Source organism: Chaetodon auriga, chromosome 3 (assembly GCF_051107435.1).
Source record: "Chaetodon auriga isolate fChaAug3 chromosome 3, fChaAug3.hap1, whole genome shotgun sequence".
Lineage (NCBI taxonomy): Eukaryota > Metazoa > Chordata > Actinopteri > Chaetodontiformes > Chaetodontidae > Chaetodon > Chaetodon auriga.
The window spans coordinates 5,032,110-5,058,257 of record NC_135076.1 but is presented as its reverse complement, the minus strand read 5'-3'; the positions used below and the strand labels follow the sequence as shown (position 1 = coordinate 5,058,257).

The window sequence follows — 26,148 nt, the reverse complement described above, 5'->3', positions numbered from 1 at the left end:
GCTCCGTGTATGTGTGTGTGTGTGTGTGTGTGTGTGTGTCTTTGTAGCCAATGACTATCAGTGTGGAAGCCGTGTCATTTCTGCACTGTGCTTCCAGAGATCACCTGACAGTCAAACACTGTGCATCAGTAATGTGATGTTGTTTTCCCTTGTTTTTTGCCTCACACAACCATAACTGGCTCTATATTGAGTGATTCTTGTCTAATGTGAATCAGAGAGAGGAAGGTGCATTTATCAATACTGAAGTGACTTCCTGTTTATGGCCTTTTTGAAGTTAACACTGGCTTGTATGACTGGCTGTTTTCCTCTTGACAATCAAAGGTCATATGTTGCTGTTTAGTTTGCCAGCATCACTAGTAGAGAGGAGTTGCTGGCTTGGAGGCAGTGTGCTGCAGCTGCCGCTGTGCAGAGCAGTATTTCATTGTTGTCCATGGGAGATGTAGCGTCCTTGTTTTTTATGAGCGTAGATGACTATTTTATTGAATATGTGACACCAGCCACGGTCATTCTCCTCTCATCACAACTCTGTCCTTCAGCGAAAAACAGGGACACTGCACAACACATGCACACTCCCACACACAGAGCCATTCACACACACGCACACACGCGCGCGCGCACACACACACACACACACACACACACACACACACACACACACTGGACACTGACACGCACACATACACATGGGAAAAGTCATGCTTTTGCACACTTTCATAAGAACATGGATGCAGAAGACGCACTGACATTCACATTGACAGCTAATGCATGACAAATATGTGGAAAACATTAATCAGCATGAAATCTTTCAGCAGAAAAATTCCCCATGATGTTCACAGATGTTGACATTGTGCTGACTGGAAGTCACAGATTACAATGAGAAGCAAGAATCAACACATGTATTATAAATAACAGCTCTAGAATATGACAGCGTGCTGACATTGGCTCATGTTGTGATTCTACACTGATTGTTTTACAACACATATTTTCTATACTGAGTTCACTTTTTTTGACACAGTTCCCAGTTCTGTCAACATGCAGCTCAGCACTCTCTGCAGCAATCTCATATCCAGAATGCAGTAACAGTAACACTTCATGTCATTCATTACACTGTATAAGGACCATAATAATCACTAACTGGAAGCAAACTAACTAAAGTGAGCATTGTGGATCTCTTCCTGCTTTGTAAAGTATCTTTTATTTATTTATTTTCTTCAGGAGAAATATTGCAATATACCTCTATATACTCCACATCTCATCTAAACCCCGTGTCCTCTCTTGCAATAGACCTGGGAGACAATATTTCTGCATCCATCACTGACAATCTTCTGCAGAGATCCAGCATTCTTTTTTTTTTTTTTTTCTTTCCCTTTTCAATTTCTTTTTGGACGTAAATGCAGCAGAATGTAGCAAATTGCAGTGTAATTAACAGCAAGTTTGTGTTATGTTTAACAGTTTTAACACTAATATAAATGTGCAGAATGGAGTTTTGGGGGTGGTTAAGTTTGAGTGGGAAAACATTTCATGAATTTTGAGAGGTGTGAATGCATTTTGTGTCAAAGCAATGAAAAATGATGCATAGTTTAGTTCTCTGTGATTTCTGCCGTGTTGACTGTGTGAAGTGTTCTGGTAAAGTGAACTCAGTATTGAGACAAACAACAGAGAAACAGGGATGGAAGCAAATGAGTTCAGCTAACTTGGTCAAAACATGTGTTCCATGTGTGTATTAAACACAAATCCAGCTGTATGTGTAACACTGGGCCTGCAGTCACCATCACACACTCATTAGTGAGAGTACAAGGCTCATCAATCATTCGTCCCCATTTATATGTAAAGGGCGATCATTTCTCTTTGCTGCTGACACACAGAGACATTATGAAGCACATCTGATCAAATTTGTCACAAACTGTGGGCGAGAATGAAAAAATGGGTCAGCAGCCTGTTGCTGGAAGGGTCCCATGTGACAGGAGGTGCAGTCTGATTTAATGGACTTTTAAAAGTCTAACTGTTAATATGTAAATGCAGTATGGTGACCCCTCTTTATTTTCCTATCATTTTTTTTTTTTTTGGTACCCTCCACTTACTCCCGTTATGGCTCATTAGTCTGTCATTTATCACTAACCGCACATTTAGTAGTAATGTTCTATGAATAAAGCAATGATGATTTTCCAGTAAATTCATGGCCCATACACAGCCGTTGCCTGCTGCACGGTGCTCTGTGAATCTGTCTGTTAATATTAGCTGTAGTATATATTAGCAGTTCTATTTAAAAGTCATACTCCGACAGCGAAACAAATTAAAAAAAAAAAAAAAAGTGGCCAAGGATGCTACGTTTCACCTGAGTCTCCTCGTCATTAGAGGGCTTGGCTGCGGCAGGGTAACAGAGCACAAACAGACCTGGACTCAGATGTCTGAGCCGGCCTTTTTATAGAATGTGCATGAAAAAGCATGAAAAAATAAAAGTAGCTTGATTAGTCTGTCAGATTATGTTTGTTTATTTACTGCCCAAAGCAAGAAGAAATAGAGGTGAAGTTTCTGCTCTGGTCTTTGCGTCGTACACCTGGTGTGGGAGGTTATCAGTGGTACATCATGGTTTAAGTCATTGTCAACAATTCTACATCAGCCCTTAATGGTATCGCACAAATCTGACTGTAGTGTGTCGATATCCATTCATTAAACTGACATACGTGGATATAATTGTGTCAGGAGCTACATTACAGTATACATTTTCATCAGTCAATACTGCAGTGCACATGTATTCAGGTCCCTAGCATTGAACTACTTTTAATTTAATAGAAAATGAAGACAAATTTATCTGTAATTAACATGAAAGTAGATGTTTAAGTTTTTATTAAGTGGATTGGAATTGATATTTTCCCTGTCACCTTGTAATTGATTAGAAAACTGCTTTGAGCTGAACATGGCACACATCCAAGCAGGAACAGGCCTAATCAATCAATGCATCACTAATGTTATTTCTTATGGAGGCAAATTAATTCAGACATCTTTGCACTGAGGAGGTGCAGATGCAGGAGTCAGATATGATAAATTTATGGCAAAATCATATAAAGAATTAGTCATGCATGGCTAGTCATACACATTAGACCCTGTTCAGTGTACAAATCCCAGTGCAGCAAGCTGTACTTAGTTTCTTCAAAGGGCAATGAGCTGTAGCATGCAAGTATATTAACATACCCTAGATCCTTTTGGAAACTCAGTTTTAAACCCTCTCATGTTAAAATCTTTTTTTTTTTTTTTTTTTTTTTCTTGACATACCTTGCACTTATTGTAAAGATAAAAAGATCTCATTTCTCTGTGGGGGTGAATATTTTTCCTGCTGCAGGATATCAGGTAGATCTCAAGTACAGCGTTAAATCACATGTGTGATTCTCTTATCAGCAGAGCAGAGCAGTCGCGCTTTGCGGAGCTTTGATTTGATCTTACCTTGTACAGCAAAGGTGCTTGGCCAAGCTTGACCACAGCAATCTGGTTGGTGAGGTCGAGGCTGTCTTTGGCTCTCCTTAGATCATCCACGCTGCCATACTGGACATCCACCACCTCTCCCTGTTGAGGAGAAACCACACGGAGGCTCAGGGATCAGTGGCTACTAAATCAATGCCCTTTAATCACGTTTTCCCAAGATGTTTCTGCATAATCTGCCACCCAGGTGTCGGGTCACATGTATGTGTTTGGACTCCCCAGTTGTCTGTGTTTGTCCTTTCTCTGTGTGTGACTTGACTCTGCATTAGAATGCAGAGTGTGAAATGTGTCTAAATAAGCATAAAGAATGGAAAAGTCTAGAGAGTAAGCAGGTATTTCTAGTTTTAACTTGGCTAATTTTGTTTTTTATTTGGCAAAATTCATCTTTGGCTTTCTATGTTAAGTAATAGAGGCACTCCACTGATTTTTAGGAGTCAGTTAACTATTCATGTGTAGGACTGTCCAGCCTGTGAAAACCATTGTCTAATGCAATCTGTAACTCTGGAGGAGCTTTTTAAAGGTTGAGAAAATAACCTGGTCAGTCTAACAAGGGTCATCCCTCGGCTCAAACAGGAAATTCACAACAAAAACAAACAAGCAAAAAAAAAAAAGAACTCATTCCAAAACTGAGTGTGTGGAATTTGAAAGACATGGGAGGATCAAACAACAAGAAACGAGCTTGACCTGCAGGAGGGATGGTCAGGTCAGGTTAGGATATCTCAGCCTCTGCGGCTTCGGTTTTGAGCATTCCTTTCAAAATCTGTGGCTTCTGAGTTTCCAGCTCGATGGAAGTGCAATACTGAGCAGCCAGACTTTAAACACTGCTTTGTTGGAGAGGGTCCGAGGGATTGTAAAAATATTATTCTGAAAAGCAACTACAAAAATGTTTGGTGTGTGTACAGAAAACTCATCACGTGATACGATGTCTGGTCTAACCTTTCATATAAACAATGAGCAAGAAAGACTCTATAATTCAACAACAGACTTCCTACAAGTGATTATAAGGATTTAATGAATTGCCAGTGTGCATGTACTCAGTCCTAATGTAGTCATTATAATCAATAACATGGCACTGACTGACAACAGAATTGGATTACTTACAGCACACTGGAATTACTTTGGCCAAGTGTGTTTTGTGTGTACGTGCAGATGTCTATGTGACTGAGCAAGCGTTATCATCGACAAAATTAAAGTGACCTAGAAGTTGTTGAGGAAAGTCAAAGCATTACTTTTTGGGGTCTCTCTCTCTTTCTCTCTTTCCCTCTCTGTTTCTCTTTCCCTCACCCCTCTCTCCCCCCTCCCCACCCCCTCACTGCATCACCTGGGCCTGATTCATTTTTCATGTGGCCTGGGGGCGAGTGTAACACGATGCTGCAGTGGAGAGAAAGCAAAGGAGAAGGCGAGAGAGCCCCTGAATGTATGTGTGTGTGTGTGTGTGTGTGTGTGAGAGAGAGAGAGAGAGAGGGAGAGGGAGAGAGAGAGAGAGAGAGAGAGAGAGAGAGAGAGAGAGAGAGAGCACATCTTTTGCATCAGGGGAGCCCAGGAGAGGAGAGCAAGAGAGATTTATCGCTCCTGCCTGCATTTGCATCATAAAAGTCCTCCATTTAAACTGCAGACCATGGAACAGTACAAGACGCAGCAAATTGAAATACAGGAGAATCTCTGTACGCACTAAGATGGTGCTGCTTGAACTAGATCCATCTCTCTCTTTCCCCTCCCTTCTTTCTTTCATTTCATCCTGGCGAGGTAATGAAATTAACAATGTAAGTGGTCTCTGTCTGGCTGAAGCTGTGAGCATCATTCTCCTGTTGAGATGATGGATTTTTCCTCATAACCCAGCCAGGCATTCACACGAGATTTGGTTGAGTTTCTGAAGAAAGACGAGGAGACCAATATATATTGATGGGCTCTGTCGGTGTCCAATATCACTGACCATTTTCACCCCGTAATATAAATATTCACCGTGTGTGCCACAGTTGCATCCTGGAGATTTTAAACAGCATTTAGTCCATTGTGAAATGCTTTCATTTGAGGAAGCAGCTTTTGAAGAGGAGGGAAGTTTCCTCACAGGCTTTACAGACTGATGCTCCTGAAACTGATCAGTGAGTTACATTCACACCCTCATCATAACAGAAGAAGGCAAAATTGACCAGGGCCTGTATTTATCAAGCAGTTCAGAGAAGGAAGTCAGTCCTAACTGGCCAAAAATGTTCAAAGTCACATTTTTAGTTCTGTTTTTAGGACTAGGAGAAAAAGCATTTGATCAGGAATTTATTAGGAAATTGCTGCTATCTTAAGAAGAGCTCCAGAGTTTGCTGCTGTTAGCTGCTGCCAGGAGATGGCGTTCAGGAAGAGACAATCCATGAGAAGAAAAGCTCTTTGGGAATACTTGTTGACAATAAGCTCATTAAGCTGTTTTGAAGAAAATGGAATAATTTGACTTTGACTTTGTTCTACTTTTATTTTGTGCAGACTGACTTTTAGTAAGAAAGAAAATGCAGCCTTGCAACCGTGATGACTTTCAATTAACAATAATAAATCAAACTTTGATCTCTATCAAAGCAACTCGCACAGATAATGGACACCACTCAAAGGTCCTCAGCGAGAACAGACTTTAAATTTCATTGTAAATACAATCACTTTCACCCTGGTTGAATTTCACTTGCTTAACTTAACATATTTACAGCAGCTAAAATACAATATAGTTTCTAAAATATTGAATAAATATTAAATAATACGTCTGTATTTTTTAAAATGTACTCTGTTTATTTCCTAACACTGGGTGGCATCATATTGTTGAAGGGACAAAAAGAAGATGAAATGTCCTCCACAGACAGTTTTCAGCATCATGCATCTGAGTCAAATGATCTGCTATTTTGATCTGTATATACATATAGATGCCAATGTTCACCTGCAGTCTACTGTATTAATGGACTCTTGTTTAACAGTAATACACATGACTGAATGTGCCAGAAATCCTGGCATTATGAAATACTTGTTATTGTCCCTGGCCTATGCACATTAAGCCTACAGATTACTATTATTTGAAATTTAAATTTTTAAGTTTGTCTAAAACAGCAGCTGTTAGGAAAACTACTACTTCTACTTCTACTACTACCACTAGTACGTGTCATGAAGCAGTGATGTCATATGTTTTCCTGAGGTAGAAGTGTTTTTAGTCGCAAGTAAGCTTTAATAAAAATGGATTCTGGTATATAGAAAAAGCTGAATCTCCACCACAATAAATGGGGAGACATTAAACAGGATACAAAAGAAGGAAAGAAGCTGAAATGGGGAGGGAGAAAAAAAAGCATGGCTGTCTCTTTCTCAGTCTCTCTGTCTTAATACAGAATATGTGAAGGGAGCAGAAAATGGTACAGAAAAGAAGAGCAGACATGCAGGGAGGAGACAGAGGAGGTCATGGATTGTTTCTGCAGTCTGCTGATTGAAAGCTGCTCAAATCCACCCTGTAATTAACTCTTATCACATCAAGTAAATGAAGTGCCTTCACAATCACACTGTCATTGTGTCAGACAACAAGGAGAGGCAGGCTAGAGGAGGGCCAGTGTTGGGAAAGCCATTTTTAGAACCTTCACAAGCTACCACTTACTGCACATGGCAATGGGTTGAACTACAATAATCCTGAAGTCAAGAGATATGGTTTATTGATTAAATGCACAAAACCTGTTCGAATTGTCGTGTCATACAACATGCCCTCGATAATTGCAGGTATCAAAAAGGATGCTGGAACCAGGTATAAAATAGCTGAAAATCACTGTCTGGTTTGAAAGAAATCTAGGAAAATGCAGCACTAAGTAGATATTCAAAGCACATTTCTGCCATGAATTATTCCATGGGTGCCTGTGTTGTAGTTGGCTATCGTCTGTCTTAAGACTCTTGAGCTTTTGTTGAGGAATATGAAGCTTGAAATAGATGGTTGTAGTGCAGATTCTAGCAAGCGGCTAATCTCATGTTGTGCTCATGCACAACTACAAATATGAAGCAGAGACACCAAAGCACAATGTTAGACTTCAGCAAAAAAGAAATCTGACAGCGATGATGCTAATTGCTGGTTGGTTTGTCAGTATTGTTGTATTTGACTGGCTGAGAATTGAGATATTAAGTGCAAATGATGAATATGAGGGATCACCTAACTGCCCTGTAAATGCCAAAAATAATCTGTGTAAAGTTGACTTCTGACATTGACGCTGAAATTAATGTTAAAAAGAATTGAAATGTGCTTGTGACAAAGTTTATTTTTGTTAGTCTTGTATTGGCTCTCTTTTGATTTCCTATGCTTGTAGGAGGCATATGCAAAGGAAAGCAGTATACACACCTACCACAATGAAACCATACCACTGATCTAAAGGAACACACACATTATAGAAATTCATTTCAAAACATGTTTCTTTATGCAGTTTTTTTCTGTTGATCTTCAGCATGTAGGTGCAGAATGATGTGGACCAATTATTGTAATGTGGTTAAATAAAGTTTAATCTAAGTGCTTTACATTAAATATTGAAATGCATAGCATGTGTACAGTATTTTTCAACTTGCTCAGCCATGTGTATTACATTTCTGGGGTCATATTTAACTCCTTTCAAGGAGCATGGTCATTAAACACAGCAAAACAAAACAAAACAAAAAAAAACCATAATGACCTCCACTGCTGTAAATCATACAAAATTTATTATACCATACTGACATGTCTGTCTGTCTCTTTTGACTGTATATAGTCAAAAGAGACAGACAGAATCCATTCTTGTGCAGACATACAACTGCAGAATATTCATAATCGCACTGCAGGCTGGCCTTATAGAGGAGATGATTTAATTAGATTCTGGAGAACATGTGCTTACATTTGCATATTAATGAGGAAAAACTGTTTTTCTTCTTGCAGTTTTCTTGAAACTGCAAGAACTCCATTATGCTCTAAGAGGCATAGTTCATATTAATAGCAGCCATGTTTTATGTGAAGATAAGTATGATGACAGAGTACTAGCTTCTAAATAATGTTAATTACCTTAATTACGGATCTTAATAGCATAGCCTCTTATATTAAATTATTATGGTTGATGAGGGATTAGGCAGCTCAAGCAGCTCAAGCCTGTCCATTAACTTTCAAGAACAGTATATTAAACGCAACAGGATCTTTTCTCTTCATCTATAATGAAAGATATTTGGCTATACTGGAGGGAAACTCAATATCCCTCACAAAATGATGTGTTTCTGTAATTTATGATTCACTATTTCAGTATGTAACAAGCAAGTGAAATGCTTTGACAAAAGCCAAATAACATAGCAGGGCTTGCAGATGAATTATGTTAGTATTCTGTTGGGATATAATTAATCATTCATTAACATATCATTTTTGGAGTGTAGATTGCTCCAACATGGCGGTTAAAGTTTACACAGCGGAGGTAAATCCTGAAAATGTTTATTCTGGGATTATGGATGCACAAGTGTACACACACACACACACACACGCACACACACACACACATAGAAATGGCTCTGTATGCTTTTAGACACATATTGTCCACTGTCAAACTTGGCCTTTCTGACCTTCAGCCATCACTGATATCTACCTCCCTGAGCTGTCTTCTAATGAAATCCTTGGGGCCTTGTCCATGAGGTCATCCATAGCCTGACATCTCAAACCTTCAGTGTTGATGATGGAAGAATCATTTGAGCTGCTCTCCAGAGAATCCCCCTTCTTTGGCCCAGACATGAAGCACCCAGGAGGCAGCTGAGCTCTGTAAAGAAGGTGTCGGAGGAAGTGGAGTCCCACCTGCATCCTCACACCTTTCCACAAGAAGCCCCTCGGACAGGTGAGCGACTCATGACCGGCCATCGTCCTCTGCTCCGGCACCACCAGCATCCAGTTGATTCACTAGATCTTGATTACATTCCAGATCTTCTCCTCTTCCTGGGGTTTGTCATGAGCCTGGTAGTTGTGGAGTGGATGACCCCATTTGTCCTCCTGCCTCTGACAGCAGAAGGCCAAAAGTAGTTTCTAATAAAGGGCAGAACTTCATACATTACATCTTCCCTGAAAGACTAAAGTTCCTCACCTCTCAAATAGACTCTAAATCTCAGGCTGTCTCAGTGGGAGATGTCAGCTATTGCCCAGAGGCACCTCACCTGGGGTGTATCATTATCCTACCTTAAAGTATGTAAGGGGAATGATAGGATAGCCAAATCTAATGTCAGGCTGTCTTTTGCCTCTTACTCTCCTCCTTCATTGGTTTGGGGTGCCAGCACTCCATTGTTCTTTACTAGGCAGTAGGCTGCAAGCCTCCTTTTCCTTCATGCACCCTCTTTCTCATTTCCAGTGACAAAGCAGTTCAGGAGTCAATGATTTTCCTTGTTTCATCCACCATTCTTTAAATGTCCTACACAGAGATATCAATGCTTCTTTCCATTGCAATAGAAATGGGAAATTTAAGAGTACAAAAATCCTGTGCCATCTTTTTCTTTTACTCCTGATGGCTGGTGGATGATGCAGGTCTAGCAGTGAGTAAATCATATCGCTTACAGCTTTCACCCCAAGTTTTTACCAGTTGTGAAGCTTGTTATAGGACAGAGCACGTACAAAGTACAAACATTTTGTATGACTTCTCGTAGAACTGGAGCAATGCCAGTTCCATGAGTGTGTGCGTAACGGCATGCCCAGCTTGACCCTTGCTCAGAGTTCAAAGGGCAGCTGCCAGTGTGAGTGTTTCCAGAGAGTGCACTGATCTGATGGCAAACCTTGGAAGCACATTTTTTCATTGGCCTTCAGTACTCTGGGCAATAACTACAGTATATATGGATCGAGTATTAAGAATTCACAAACTGTTCTTCCCAAGTGCAATGGACAAAGACTGGAATTTATCCCAAAGATGAGGGAGTAAAGAGATATAAGGTGAAACAAAGACAGGAAGACAGAGACAAGGACGGGGGATGAGTATTTTACTATAGCTGTGTTCAATTACGCAGAGGCTTTTCCCCACGGCATCCCCCCGGAAGGCTTAAAAGTGAGCATTTATAAAGCATCAGTGAGATTTCTGTATGTGTGTCATGTAATGAAGCCTGTGCCTTTACCCCAGCTTTCTTTCGACTTTGTCATTTGCATCCAGCTGGATTTGAAGTGAATTGAATTGGTCCTTTTACATAAATAATTCATGTCAAGAAAAACTCCAAGTGAGTACTATTTACAAACTTGGGTCAAACAATACAACAAAAATCTGGATAATAATAAGGGGACAGTATGAAATAGAACAAAGCAGAGTTGTTTATATACCACGAATGCCAAAGGGAGGTTTGCAAAACTACACAGAATACAGAATGCTGGTAATGTTCTGGTTTGTCAGTCTGATTTATTTTTTTTCCTGAAGAGAGTCATGTAATTATGTATAACTGTAGTGGAAAAGAAGAAAATAGACAAAGTTTAATGGAGTTGCTAACTACAACAGAAATAGAAAACTGGAGAGGTCAGCTTGGTGGAGTCCACAAGACGTCAGGAATTACTGAATAATTCACAAGACTTTTTTCTTAGAATCACATCATTTGAGATCCTTGCCCACCGTAAATGTACTTTCAGTACTGAATGATATGCCCTTTAAAGGAAACTTTCCTTGGATTACTCCGGAATAATTCTATATGAATTCCCTGGGAAAACATTAGAAACAAAAAACCCACAAAGTAATTATTTCTTTGCTATAGCGTTGATTAATTCACATTAAAGCACACATTCAGGGCCATTACAGATCTACTCATAAATACATAAGACATTTAAATAAAATGTTTATAACTTGGCAGGTCAAGAGCACATTTATGTTTACTTGACAAGTCAGCTACATTCATTTTAATGGAACCGGAGTGTTTAACTGTATTTAAACTGCGCTGAATAAACTATACATTTATATTGAAGCAGTACATTATTTAGTACTTTTCAAAACAAAGTTACAAAGTGCTTTACATGGATTGAATCAAGATTAAACCATTTCAGGACTGAGGCAAATAAAATCAGACTAATAAAATGAAATAAAGGCCTGAACAATAAATAAATATAAATACTTATAATAAAACAGATAAGACCTGCACCTAACACTGCACTAGATTTAATAAAAGGCTTCTTTGAAAAGATAACTTTTGAGAAGTGGCTTAAAAGATGTCACTGATTCAGCAAACTTCAGTTCCTTGGGCACAGAGTTCCAGAGCTGAGGAGCCTTTAGACCAAAAGCCCGGTCACCTTTAGTCTTGAGCCAGGACTTAAGAACAGCCAGCAGAGTCCTGCCTGAGGATCTGAGGCTGTGCCCTGGCTCACAGGGGAGCAGAAATTCAGCATTGTGGCTGGGAGCTGAACCATGACGTGCTTTAAAGTTAATAAAGAAAATCTGAAATTCCACCCTCAAACTGACTGGAAACCAGTGAAGAGAAGCTAAAACAGGGGTGGTATGAGCCTGTCCACTAGCTTTTTGGATCAACCCTCAATGGAATCAAATTATTTAACTGAGATGAAATAAGAACACTGGATGGTTTTGGATAAAAGCATGCACTATTAGGATTCTTATTTAGCCAGGCAAAATATCCAACAACACACTCTATGATACTGTTACCAAGGAACTATATTGCCATAATCAGCAGCAACCATCTGTTACTATGCACAGTGGTCCATATAGTACATACACTTACTCATGTGCCTGTCTTGTTTGTTCTAATATGTCTGTACTAGAGGTGTTCAGTACCTGTGCGAACAAATCAACACATTTCGAAAGTGAACTGACTACACTGAATACACAGTGTCACTGACCCAGTCAGTACCTTTGAGCAGTGCAGCTTCACTCACTGGTGACTGAGCACACCAGTGTCAGCTCAGCCATGAAACACAGCATGTTATTTCCTTGCTAAAAGTTTATTAAAAGACAGCAAAGCCACAAAAAAAACAACAACAAAAAAAAAAAACAATAATCTGATAACTGTCATAAATAATAAGGCTGCTGAGCTGTTAACCTTCTTAATCGAACTTGTATAAGCTAGTTTTGTACTAGCAACAGGTCTGGTGAGGTTTAGGCACATGCACCACTTGGCTGTGGTAGAAAAATATCATGTTTTGGCTGAAAAACTACCCAGTTTTGTCATCACAAACTCAAGCTCAAGCTCAAACAGTATTCTGCTGCTTGGCAGTCATCTCACCGAGCTGTCAAGCCATCACCATCCCCTGCTCCTCCTGAGGAGAAACTCGGCTCATATGCATGTACTGGTAATCTGATCTGCATCACTTTGATATCTATTGTTGAAGCATTGATATAATACATATGAAATGTACAGATTTAACATATCTGTAGTTTGCAGAAATGTACAGTGTCACCATCTATTCTGCTGACTGGGCCGCGCTCTGTGATACTGATGGTTGCTGATATGCAGTAACCCATCTAATCCAGAATCCAGTTAAGGCCTTAAGCTGGTTACATGAACCTTTGATTCTCTGTGACTGAGCCGCTGTGTAACCATGAATAAGCAAGTTAAGAAAACATTCTAATTCCCCATCCCTCTGCTCATTAACAACTGCTCACTGACCTCAACTGTGCTATCTAACTCTAAGTCATTGAGGAGTTTTAAGGACTTTTAGCTGAAAAAAGTCCTTAAAATTTACAGGGCTGCTGCCTCTCTCTGGCTCTTACTATGACATGAAGAATTTGCATCACTTTAACTCATACTCGTACTCTCCTGCAGTTTCTTAGAAATGAACTAATATGTAACTGTGAATTACAATCCAAAATATATGAATGAAGTTTCCATTGTTACAGAATAAGAAATAAACACAGTATTTACTTTGATAGCCCGAGAAATCAATTCCTCTGGACACATAAGGGCTGCTTACAAACTTAAACAATTACATTCTAATTACTGCCTCAGAGGTTGCCCTACAATTAAATTAGACATGCGTTTTTTAGGTAACAGCCCAGTAAATTTAAATTAAAATTAACTTAACAAAATATCACAGCGTCATATTTTCTTAAATCATCAAATGGTAAACAACCACAGACAAGTGCATGTAAGTCTGACATTATGACAAGCATCACAATAAGTTTAAGTTGTAACAGAGTATTGAAACTCTGCTGGGAGGCCACCCAAACTGGGTGATTTACTATTCCCAAGCATCTTCATGTCCAACAGAACAGCACCTGACAGGTGTCATGGAGAAAAAAAAAATCTTGCTGTAAAATGAATGTTTTGTGCGAACAAATTATTAAATTCTACTCTCCACTGTCCAATCTCAAGAACACTTTCTCTACTACTTTACCACCACTGCATGTAATCCCCCTTTCAAATCCCTTGCTCTCTATCTCACATCTCATACCACGAATCATCAGGAAAACAGGGCCAATTCATGTATAATTATGGCGACTGAAAGATTTGGTTACATGAAAATTGAGAGCAGATATGCGACCAGCCGCTATAACTGCATTACAAAAGTAGAATGTGTGAAATATATCCACTTTGCTTTTGTATTACATTTTGCATATTGCAATATTACATCCAACAAGGATGGTCACATTCTATTCATCTAGCAGACACTGAGAAAACAATACAATCTTCTTACTTGATCTTTCTGTCTTTCATTTTGTTGGTGTGTATGTGTTTGTTAGAGCATAATTCGGGCAGCACCAGGAAAACAGTGCCACCAACAGCAGGACTTATTAGCCTGGTATACTTGCTCTGGGCCGCCATCCATCCATCACAAACGCCATATTTAATTGTCTGAAAGCCATGTTTAGATCCGACCAAACCGACGCTTAATTCAAGGCAACATTCAGGAAGAGGGCTAGGAAATAATCTGGTGATGGATGACTGTGACCCTCCTTTGGGTAGACTCCGACGAGTGGACAGCTGGATGGATCGAGCAAAGTGGAGAAAGGAGAACGAGGAGAGAGGGAGGGAGAGAAAGGAGGAGGAAAACTTGGTATTCAGAGAATCACTCCAACTTTTCATCTGCCCTCAGGCCGGCAGCGGCTCAAGGGAATAACAAGCGTCTCCTTCAACCCCTTTTTCTGTTCCCGGGATACAGAGAAGTAAAACCCTCTAAAAATAGTGTGACTGTATTTCTTTGTGTGTGCGTGTGTGTGTGTGTGCATGCGTGCGTAGTCGTGCGCCTGCTGGCTAGCATGAGCAGACTACATGCATAATGACTTCCATTAACCTTCACACTCCTGAAGGATGGTGGAAAAGATTAACAGTGCATCTGGCATGATGCAAATATCACGTTGAATATTTTTACAGTTTCTGTGTCGAGTTTGCTGCTGTTGTTCTGATCGCAGAGTCTATTCTTATCTAAGTGTAGTGTATAATGTGCGTGAACTACCTCTTGTCTGTAAGAGATGGCCCGAGGCACCCGAGCAAGAAAAATTCTCCTTCTGTTCTATTTATAAAAAATGATCCTCTTGAGTATGACCCATTTAAACCTGGTGAATATATGGTTTCATTTGATGATGTGCATTTGTGCTATATGAAGTGCTGCATTAAAAAGCATGACTTCATTTTGTTTCTGAGATACTGGTTTAAAAAATGGACCTTGGTAAGATCTAGGATTGAAATCACTTGGTGGCAGATGATCGTTACACTGTAACTCTGCTTTAGGCATCATGGCTGATTGCATCAAGTGTGGACCAAGTCTGTTGAATCCTGACTTTCTCATTGTGGTGATTTTAAAGGTAAATTATTGTTGTTATCAGTTGGCTTGGTTGTGATGTGACTTTACTCACCAAAGTGATTGCTGTCTTGGAAAAGTTGTATTATAACAGTGTTTCGCAGACTTGAGGGGGCTTGCACTCTACAAGGGGCTTGGAATGTGGGCACAGTAGAGTTTTGGATGAATGTTTTAGTTCTGCTGACAGTCTGAAATGACTCCTGAATATTTGTTGTTGACAGTGTGAAATGACTGTCAATAGGAAATGTTAAGTAAGCAATGATCCTGTTCCAAGTGCTCCAGATACCACAGGTGCAAAAACAAAGACATGGAAATGTCTAATGCATGTCATTATCTTGGCTTCTTTCCCAGAGCCTTTGTGCTCTCTTGTGTTGCAGGTTGGATCATGGCTGCGCCTGGATTGTGGTTCATGGTTGCACTTACTGCTGTGGCCCTGCTTGACACCCACTGTAACAAGTCATATTTCTATTGATATTAGAGACATGGTATTGCTATTATGGACTTTTTTTTTTTACTCCTTGATGCAACAGCAGAGTCATATTGAAGAATTCAATATTATGCTCTCCTTTGTAAGTGGTAAATGACTTTGTCCTGCCAATCTCAATAAGAGTCAGTTCTGAAAAGAACTGCTCACAGTAGCAGGCTGTCCCAAACAGAGATTCAAACTTCAGTGCATGGATGGGAAGATCCTCAGGACATACATACGTTTATGGGGCTCAATCGGATGGAGGTTGTACCTAACTCTGAGCTCGTAGTTTCTTTGCAGCTCAATGATTTTGTGTTGTAAGTTGTCAGTAGCATCAGCTGGTTCTAATGTCTTGCAGAATAGGAAATTGCACAGTGTTTCCTCTTTCCAGTTGCACTTGCCACAGCTTTAATTTCACTTCAAATTATTTGCCAACAATTCACATAGACACTTGCTATCACAGTTGATATGATGGTTTTCCCTTCATCTCCACAAATCATTTTGTTTTATTTGTTTTGCCTTTTCTACACAAATTGCAGCAGAAATTAATAAGGCAAACTGTTTTCAAAGCATGGCTTTCAAAGTTGTCTGTTTTGGTACATGAACATGAGAATTTGTGTTTTCACAGGATTTCTGGGGTTTCCTAAGGACAAGACTCTAATCGGACATGTCGCTCAGCCTGTGGTATGCATAGCTGTGTCAAATTTTTTTTCAGTTTCAATAATGTTAAAGTCTGCTCCCACCTTTAGATAAGTGATTTTCAAAAAAATAAGGCTTTTGTTGTTTGATAAAAAAAAAAAATCCTACTTTTATTAATTTTCAATTATGAGGAAGTACTGGTTGCAACAAGATGAAACACTGAAGAGAAAGAATGAAAGCAGCGGATTTACTTTTGAGGCATGAAGGAAGCTCATGTATGCACAGAATTTATATTCACATCTGCTTTAGATATTTCCTCAAACTGCAGTTAAAATCAGCCTTGAATCACCAGCACTGTACTATGCAAGGAAATTGGTGCTATAAACACACTGCAGACAAAGAGGACTTTTAAGGACTCTTTTCTATATGACACAAATCAGTTCGAAATTCGACCAGAAAGTACAGCATCATCTTTATCCTTGCTAAAAATAGACCACTGAGATCATTTCGGACTGATGACCTTTCAGTGCTCAGGGGCTGAGGACTAAGATAATCTGACAATATGTAGGGTGATGAAGGGAGGAGGAGCAAGAGAGAGTGCAGTAGCCAGGAGGGTGAAGCAACATCTGGTTGAGGAAATGGCAATACAAGGTGCAGTACCTGCAGACTTCCAACAGCAGAATATGCTGCGTAGGAGAACCTCTGCTTCGGCAGGTCATTCGTTCCACGCTGATCACAGGGGATCCCGTTTGGCAGGAAACACTGGTGACTAGACCGGTCAGTGATGGTGTTGGGTGTGGAACCAGGCAGGCTGAGCAGAACTGTGTGATTGGACAGACGGACATCAGTCAAACCAAGTCCCACCCACTGTCTGTAGAGGTACCTGGCTCTGGCTTCCTCACTGTCATCTGATAGGCTGGAGAAAGACCTGGACACAGGAGACAAGGAGAAATGTTCATCATGTTGTGCAATGCAGTATTATGGATGATTTACTCTAGGCTTGAAATACAACTGATTTGACTTGTTACTAATGTTAAATACAAGGAATGTAGATCCTGGTATTTCCTTGAAATCCTCACCAAAATGGACTCCATCTTCCTAAAAATCTTCCTAAAAAAAAAAAATCAAACTTGTGGAAATCCAGGATTTGTACCGTGTGAGCTTTGGAGTCTCTGTGGGCCTGTTTGCCAGTATTTTGAAGGCTATAATGACAATGCCTTGTCCAAACCTTATTAACGCCACTGTGTGTCATCATAACTGTCACATGTAGCTCAATACTTAGGTCTGACATTGAAATGTATTATTATTACGGTAATGTAAAGAGATCAACTTTCAGCTGCAGCAATTTCTGCTGAAAGTCTACCACATGCAGTATTTTCCGGCTTTTATACACAATATACTCTATACAGATGTTGGTACCCCCCCATATAAACACTGGAACAAGTTAACGTTGATAAGGAAAGCAGAGGAATGATACTCCTTGTGGTCTTTTAGGCCTTCAAAGGAATTGAAAAACATTAACACATCACCTATTTTATATGGAAAAAAAACATTAAAAAATAAAACACCATTTATGTATCCATTGTCTCTTCTGTTGCTGATAGTCGGGAAGTGGTGAATTGAAAATGATTAGTCAGGTTCTGTTACGTTTATATGACTTGCAACCTGGAACACATCAGGATCCTTCTGCTCTTAACAGCATTTGAGCTTCTTTGATGTCAGAGGAAAACGGCCACGGGGTTTATATGGTTTATGACATTGCGATCTTAAAATGTTTTACACAGATAACCGTGAAACTTTGCAATTTCAAACAAATGTTCAGAAATTGATTCACCTGCGTGCAGTCCCAAATAAGATAACGATTTCCCAATTACAAATGTTAATTATTGAACAAGAGGGCAACCAATTTCTCTAAATCAAAGGAGGAAACATGAATAAAACACTCTTGTTAAACTCTTACAGATCATCTGAGGAAATGACTGTTGTTTGAGTGGGAGAATATGCAGAGTAAACCTTCATAACCATATTTTTTTCACATCTCAAGGTTTTGAATGAAAGACAACATAATGACCAAAAAATTCTGTTCTTTAGAATTGACAATGTAGATAAAAGACAAAAACAATTTAGCACTTTGAGGATGATAATGGCAATTCTTCTGCCAAGTGGTCTTCATAACACTGCAGGTAGCTTTATTTTTTTTTTCCTTTAAGTTTCACGTTAACCTCTTTTTCTTTCTCACACAAACACTCAACTCTGCACAGGAGCTGTCAATCTCTGTCGTCCCTGTTTTCCTAATTGCATGAAAAACGTCGATAAAATTTGATCCAGGCCTTATTTGAGTCTCCTCTGTTGGTTTGTTTGCTTCTTGATGTTTACTCTCTTTATTGTTCTGACTCTGAGAAGACTGGACTCAAAGTTCAGCAATAAAGACATTTCCAGAATGGACTGGCTGGTATTTCAGCCTTTTGGCAAAAAACAAATATCCCATCCAGCACTGAACAATACCTGGGCCTAAATGATAAGATATCTTAATAAAAAAAATGTGCCCTCATTTATATAGTTTACACAAATGAAAACACACACACACACACACACACACACACACACGCACACACGCACACAAATGTACTCTTCAAAAGTTTCATAGGTAAAATAACAGCACCATTCAGACACCAAATGTACTATTTACATCATTTAGTTAATATCCCCACAGGGAAGAGCACTGCTGCTGGTGGTGGTTTCGAGTTAATTTTCTAGTCCAGAAAAGCACAAATGACACGGGATCATTAGTGAACCACAACAGTACAATTGGGCTGTAAATACGTGGGCAACCAGTCTTTCTTTGGGCCCTCTGCGGTCTACTCAGTGGTTACATTGAATAGATTTAAACTGCTTTGTCAGTATGTTCAGCCGATATCCCGTTATGAAATTCCAACAGTCTTAACTCTACGCCAACCTTCTATTTCCATTTTGACATTTAGAAGAATAGCTTTGCTAAAGCAACACTTGATAATTCCAGCTTGTTATTGGCTTTATTGTGCACTTCACACTGAAACAGCCTGTTCCCTTTTAAATTTGCACAGATTTTGAAGTTTCCAAGTTCCTTAACCAATGATTACTTTTATTGTTATTCATCTGTTACTCAAAGGTATCTTTGTGTCTGTCTGGTCTTTCAATTGTTATTGTGCTCGAACCGCTACGGAACTTTTTTTTTTTTTTTTTTTTTGCAAAGCCCTCATACATTTTAACATCTATTTGTAAAGAAGACTTTCTACAACCAGAAAACCATGAAAGTCCATGAAGTCCTCTCAGTCATTTGACTGTAGCCAATCATGTTTTTGTGGCCCCAGCAATATGTCAATATGTATATATGTATATATGTATATGTATATATGTGTGTGTGTGTGTGTGTGTGTACACACACACACACACACACACACACACACACACACATATATATATATATATATATATATAGAGAGAGAGAGAGAGAGAGAGAGACATATTGCTGGGGCATAAATGTGTGATAGGTGTCTATCTGCACGTGCATGGCCAAAGTTTGGGTTTGCCATGTGGACTACTTGTCTTACAGTGTGTCAGTGTGTCTGGTGTGAGTGCATGTGTGTGATATCTCTATCAGTCTCAGCAACAGATGGCTGAAACACACAATTCTGCTATTCTCTAGTCAGCAGGCCACATCTCACTGCTCGCCAGGAGCAGCAGCAGGAGGCTGTGTGTGTGCTGCTGTGTTTTCATACATGTGTGCGAGTGTGTGCATTTCCATTTGTGTATGTTCGCAGAGACCTTCATCTAGAAGCCAAACTGTTGGAAAGACTCCCTGAGGTTTGGGACACATGCCCAATTCTGGTGACGCCTCATGTCTCAAGTGACTTTGAGTGTGTCTCTGTTTGCATATGTGTGTTGATCTACACAGCAGTGTGTTCATGTGCATGTCTTAATGGCTCTCTATCTACAGCTGTCTGAGAAAACTTACCCCCTACCCCTCCCTCACAATACTTTTTCCGTCTCTACGGCAATGGTGGTATTACTAGTAAAACAGTAATATAACAATGTGTATATATCTATGAATGGAAAAAAAAGATGGAAAATTGCTGTATTCATATTTTTGCTTCCTGTTTGAGCAGCGAGGGAATCCGCTGTATCCTGTCTTTTTGTTGGAGAAATACCTTTGGCCACCACCACCCAACCCACCTTTTATCTCCATCCAAAGTGGACAAACTACACTAACAAACTGTGGAAAGTTAAAGATCTAAGCAATGTTGCATATTTTTAGGACTTGTGCCTGAGGACTTGTGCCAGCCAGCTGTCCCTGATCCTGGATCACCTCTTCAACCTGAGCCTGAGCCTGCAGAGAGTCCCAATACTGTGGAAGACGTCTTGCGTGTTTCCTGTTCCAAAGAAGAAATCTCCATCTGGCCCCAAAGACTACCAACTCGTTGCCCTTACACTGCTCATGATGAAGGTGCTGCAGAGGCTGGTCCTGGCCCACCTCCAAGGTGAAATTATCACTGGACCCTCTACAGTTGCCAACACCACCTAGGTGTGGACGGCGCCATCATACACCTGCTGCAGCGTGCTCACTCTCATCTGGATTGTAACAGCAGCACTGTGAGGATCACTTTCTTTGATTTCTCCAGTGCATTTAATACCATTCAGCCACTGCTCCTGGGTGAGAGGCTGTGAGTGATGAGCGGTGAGTCGACGCGCTCACAATCTCCTGGATTACTGACTACCTGACAGACAGACCGCAGTTTGTCCAACTGAACAACGTTCTGTCTGAGACCGTGGAAAGTAGTACAGGAACGCCACAGGGGACTGTTCTGTCTCCTTTTCTCTTCACCTTGTACACCTCAGACTTTCAGTACAACTCTTCATCGTGCCACCTACAGAAGTTTTCTACTACTCGTGGTGGTGGGGTGTATAAAAGGATTGATGAGAGGAGGAATACAGAGCAGTGGTGGATGATTTTGTGGAATGGTCTGGTAGAAATCACCTGCTGCCTAATGTGGCCAAGACCAAGGAGATGGTGATTGATTTCAGAAGGAACAGGACGACCACACAACCACTGTGTATTCTGGGGGAGAATGTTGGTGGAGGATTACAAATACCTTGGAGTGCTACTAGACCCCAGACTGAACTGGACAACTAACATCAATGCTGTTTACAAGAAGGGGTTGAGCAGACTCTATTTCCTGAGGAGGCTCAGATCATTGATTGTATGCAGCAAGATGTTGGAGATCTTTTACCAGTCTGTTGTTGCCAGTGCACTCTTCCTTGCTGCAGTGTGCTGGGGGAGCAGCATCGGAGCCAGCAACACAGACAGACTGAACAAACTGATCAAGAGAGCTGGCTCTGTTATTGGCTGCAAATTAGACACTTTTGAGGAGGTGGTGGAGAGGAGGACAATGGACAGACTGTTATCCATCATGGATAGCCCTGAACATCCTCTTCACCACCTCGTGGACAGACAGCGGAGCTCCTTCTCCAGTAGACTTGACCGCTTCAGGAAATCATTCCTGCCACGAGCCATCACACTGTACAATAGCAACTTAAACAGTTAATCCACCAACCTTACAAACCCCAATATTTTACATATTATGTGCACTACTACAATACTGCACATACGGTCTACAGTTTACATTTATTTAGCTGTTTAAGGTTTATTTATCACCTGAAACTGCACAATTTTTTAATGTAAATACTTGTTTATATCACTAGTTATATTGTATTTTTATTATAGTGTTATAATATTATATAATATGTATTATACATTATAATACATATTATATAATATTTAGTTAAATTACCAGCAATGTCATTTTTGTTACACTGTACCTTATATTACATTATTACATATTCCTGTGTTTAGAATTTATTTACAAGATAAATAGTCTGACCAATCACAACAGTATAAGTATAAAATTTTAAGTTTGCATACATTATTATTTAAATACTCAACAAGAAACTTCATCTTAAAATTAGCTGGATGGAAAAGAAAACAATACACTTTCAGAAATACTCATCAAACAGTTGTTTCAAACCAAGATCCAAACCCTCACTGGACAGACAGCCAGTCATACTTTAGGATAACAGTGCAGCTCTTGTGGGTGGCCAGTGCCACACCAGGCCACCCACTGACCACGCCCCTGCAAACAACACACACACACACACCTTTCCAATGCAGGATCATGGCAGGCTGTGTCCAACCATTTCCACTTTCACGGCGATGGAATTGAAAAAGGAGCCAATGTTAGAACTTCTCTAACTGTCTTTTTTCAGTCTTAACACAGCTATCAATTTTTTTTTGTGAGAACAGCCAAATGCAATTCTATGAGTGCCTTACAGGAGACCCCTTCTGAAATTGTGTGCCATTATCCCCACTGCTCCTTTGAATGTGGCTGTCCGGGACAACTAAACTTTTGACTTACACCTTGGTCTGTCAACATGTTGTACAAATTAGTTCTGATTAAGAATACCTCACCCCTTACTTGCTATGTTTGTTAAAATTAATATTATGGACTCTTGAAAAATATGCCTCTGGTAGTCTAAATACAAAGGCAACATTCTCTGATCCATGGACCAGCTGGGGAAAGTAAATGAGTGATTCCCACCCACCCAACGCCCAGCTGCTTCACTGGAGCTGTCCAGTGATTAGCAGTAAAAGACTTTGACAGACTGGACTGCTCCCAGCAGGATTAAAAAAAGGTTTCAATTCTCAACAAGTATTTGTTGCTCCTCTAAGCTGAACTGATTCTTCCATTCCCTTTATGTGTTTGCAGTATTATGTTGCATTTGATACTTTGGGTTTACTTTGACTTTCAAGGTTTGTAGTTTACATCCTTAGTCAAGTTCTGAGCAAGACACTGACCCCTGAACCTGCCATGTCACTGCAAATTGTTCATTATAGCCGCTGAGCAGACATTTCCAGTTAACATACACCTGATCCTTCATTTAGCCCATCTCCCCTTATCTAGGTCTACTGCTGCCTGACACACTTTTCAATCTAGCACTATATTTAGTGATAATGCTGAATCTTCCAGCATTATCCCACGTGAAGTTTGTGGTAATTATTGAATTCTCTTTCATTTCAGACAGAAGGTGGCAGAAGCAGGCTTCTCATTTTTAGTCAGCAGCCATTGATTTTGTCAGCTAAAATGACAGTTGCTGGTTGAACACTCTGGCTGGCTATGTTTCCCACTGACTTCTGTGAAAATGAGAAGCTGGAAAAAAAGGGTCTTAAATATGCATTTCATAGCTACGTACATGACACCATGCTAACTCATAGTTGGGTTTCAAAACAGCCTGAGGCTAGAGCTCATATGTTCCAGGAGAAAAGTGACAGGTTGATGAAACATGTGTTCGACATGAAAACGAAGTGACAACCTTTGTGCTGCGGGGGTGTGAGTTAACCTCAGACAAATATATCAGGACTGTTATTTCTTTCCAACAAAACACTGGTCAGGTATTTACTATGCAATCCTGTTTCCAAAAAAGTTGGTACACTGTATAAAACGTAAATAGAAACAGAATGTGATGATTTGCAAAACAGTGAAACTCCATATGTTACTGAAATTAGCACAAAGACAACATATAAAATGTTGAATGTTCATTGTTTTTTGACAGTTATATCCTCATTTAGAATTTGATGCCAGCAACACATTTAAATAAAGTTGTGACAGTGGCAAGAAAAGCGCAATAATTTAAGAATAATGTTTCTCAGTGTAAAACTGCAAAGAATTTGGGGATTTCATTGTCTACAGTACATAATGTCATTAACAGATATTGATGGCCGAGATCTTCAGGCCTGCAGAGGGCACTGCATTGAAAACAGACATGACACTGGAGTGGACATCACTGCATGAACTCTGGATCACTTCCGAAAACCATCGTCTATGAACACAGTTCATTGCTGCATCCACAGATGCAAGTTGAAACTCGACCATGCAAAGAGGAAACCATATACAGTATAAACCAGATCCGGAAATGCTGCCGCCTTTTCTGGTCCTGAGCTCATTTAAAATGGACTGAGGCGAAGTGGAAACTCATCCTCTGGTCTGACAAGTCAACATTTTAAATTATTTTTGGAAATCATGGACGCCATGTCCTCCAGGCTGAAGAGGAGAGGGACCATCCGGCTGGTTGTCAGCACACAGTTCAAAAGCCTGCGTCTGTGGTGGTATAGGGTGCATTAGTGCACATGGCATGACTGACCTGCACATTTGTGAAGGCTCCATTAATGCTGAATTATATATGTAGGTTTTGGAGCAACATGTGTTGCCAAGTAGATGTTGTCTTTTCCAGGGAAGGTCTTGCTTATTTCAGCAAGACAATGCCAAACCCCATTCTGCACATATTACGGCAGCATGGTTCCGTAGTAAAAGAGTCAGGGTGCTAAACTGGTCTGCCTGCAGTCCCAACATGTCACACATTTAAAATGTTTGGCGCATTATGAAACATAAAATATGACAAAGGGCACCCTGAACTGTTGAGGAGCTGAAATTGAACATCAAGCAAGAACGGAAAACATTCCACTTTCGAAATGACAACAATCGGTCTCCTCAGTTTGCACTTACAACACTTACACTAAACATGCACTAAACATGAGCCTGTCCCAACTTTATTGAAACGTGTAGCTAGCATCAAATCGATACGATATCATTTTCAGAAAACAATGAAACTTCTCAGATTCAACATTTGATCTGTTGTCTTTGTGCTATTTTCAATTAAATATGGGGCTTCAGCATTTTGCAAATCTGTTTCTATTTACATTTCAAAAACCAATCAGAGCCAGAGGAGCATCTGAGGGAGTGTCTGACATCTGTCGATCACTACTCACGTCAGGAGGCTAGTGAAAGCTATGGCGGAGCAACAGACACCCGCAAAGGAGAAACTGTCCATACCGCCACTGCCAACAACAGCATGTACGGCTAAGACAACAAATAACCATAAAGCTAATATGATGATTGTTACAGTGACACTCCGCAGCACGTACGGTATGTTAGCGACTGTGATGTAGCGACTGGGCAGAGTTAGCTTGTTTCCGATGCTAAGGCTAACGCTACTGGTTGTCACGGCAGCCGCGCAGACGCCGCAGGGAGGAGGGGCTTGGAGGCGGGGCATGAGTGCAGCGGAGAGGGAGGGGGTGGTGACGTGGAACTTGTGTTGGTTCAAATTTTCAGGCTAAGTCTGCTCTCTTCTCCATCTTACCTACTGCAGCTTTAATGATAAGTCGTGACCCAAATTGAGGAAAATTTTCAACTTTCATTTTCATTTTCATTTATTTAATGAAAAGATGGTGCAGTTTGAGCCTGAGATGGTACAGAATATCACAGTATGCTAACACAAAAAAATACAAGTTTAATGATAAACTAAAGTGACCAGCAGGTGGCGATACTAGAGAGGGAAATATTCCCTTTTACACTCAATTAGCTGCATTTTAATTAAATACGAAAAAATGCATCTAGGGACACAAGGTGCTTTGTGAGCTTTTATGCACAAACATGAAATAAAAAAGTCCAAGTACTGAGAAGCAGTTCCAAAAAGACTCAAATTATGTAGCTTTAGCTGAGAATACTCACTGAATCTATGACAACCAACACTGCACTATGGAAAAAAAAAATTGTATCTTGAGTAGCAGTTTTTATCCATCAACTCAAAATAAATTAAACAAAAAGTGCTTTTCAAAAAGATTCAAATATAGAAAATTAACTTTTCTTCTGATCACCTTATCAGTAGGTAAATACTGAAAAACACTGAAGAAAATTAAGCAGCACTCACTTCAACCTTAGGTGTAGCACTGACATCATAGATCTGAGTTTGGAGGAATTAACGGGGCAACTGGGGATGTTTT

At 40.0% G+C, this 26,148-nt stretch overlaps 1 protein-coding gene across 5 annotated transcripts in view; it reads right to left on the bottom strand.

The window, feature by feature from the left end:
• Positions 1–26,148, bottom strand: part of naaladl2 (N-acetylated alpha-linked acidic dipeptidase like 2) — a 518,168-nt gene that overhangs the window by 219,382 nt on the left and 272,638 nt on the right. For all 5 annotated transcript variants that reach the window (XM_076723158.1, XM_076723166.1, XM_076723175.1 and 2 more), the window contains 2 exons: positions 16,938–17,205; positions 3,442–3,561 (listed from right to left, as the gene is read on the bottom strand). In XM_076723158.1, coding sequence (XP_076579273.1) covers positions 3,442–3,561; positions 16,938–17,205 — 388 coding nt within the window. The remainder of the gene's footprint in view (positions 1–3,441; positions 3,562–16,937; positions 17,206–26,148) is intronic.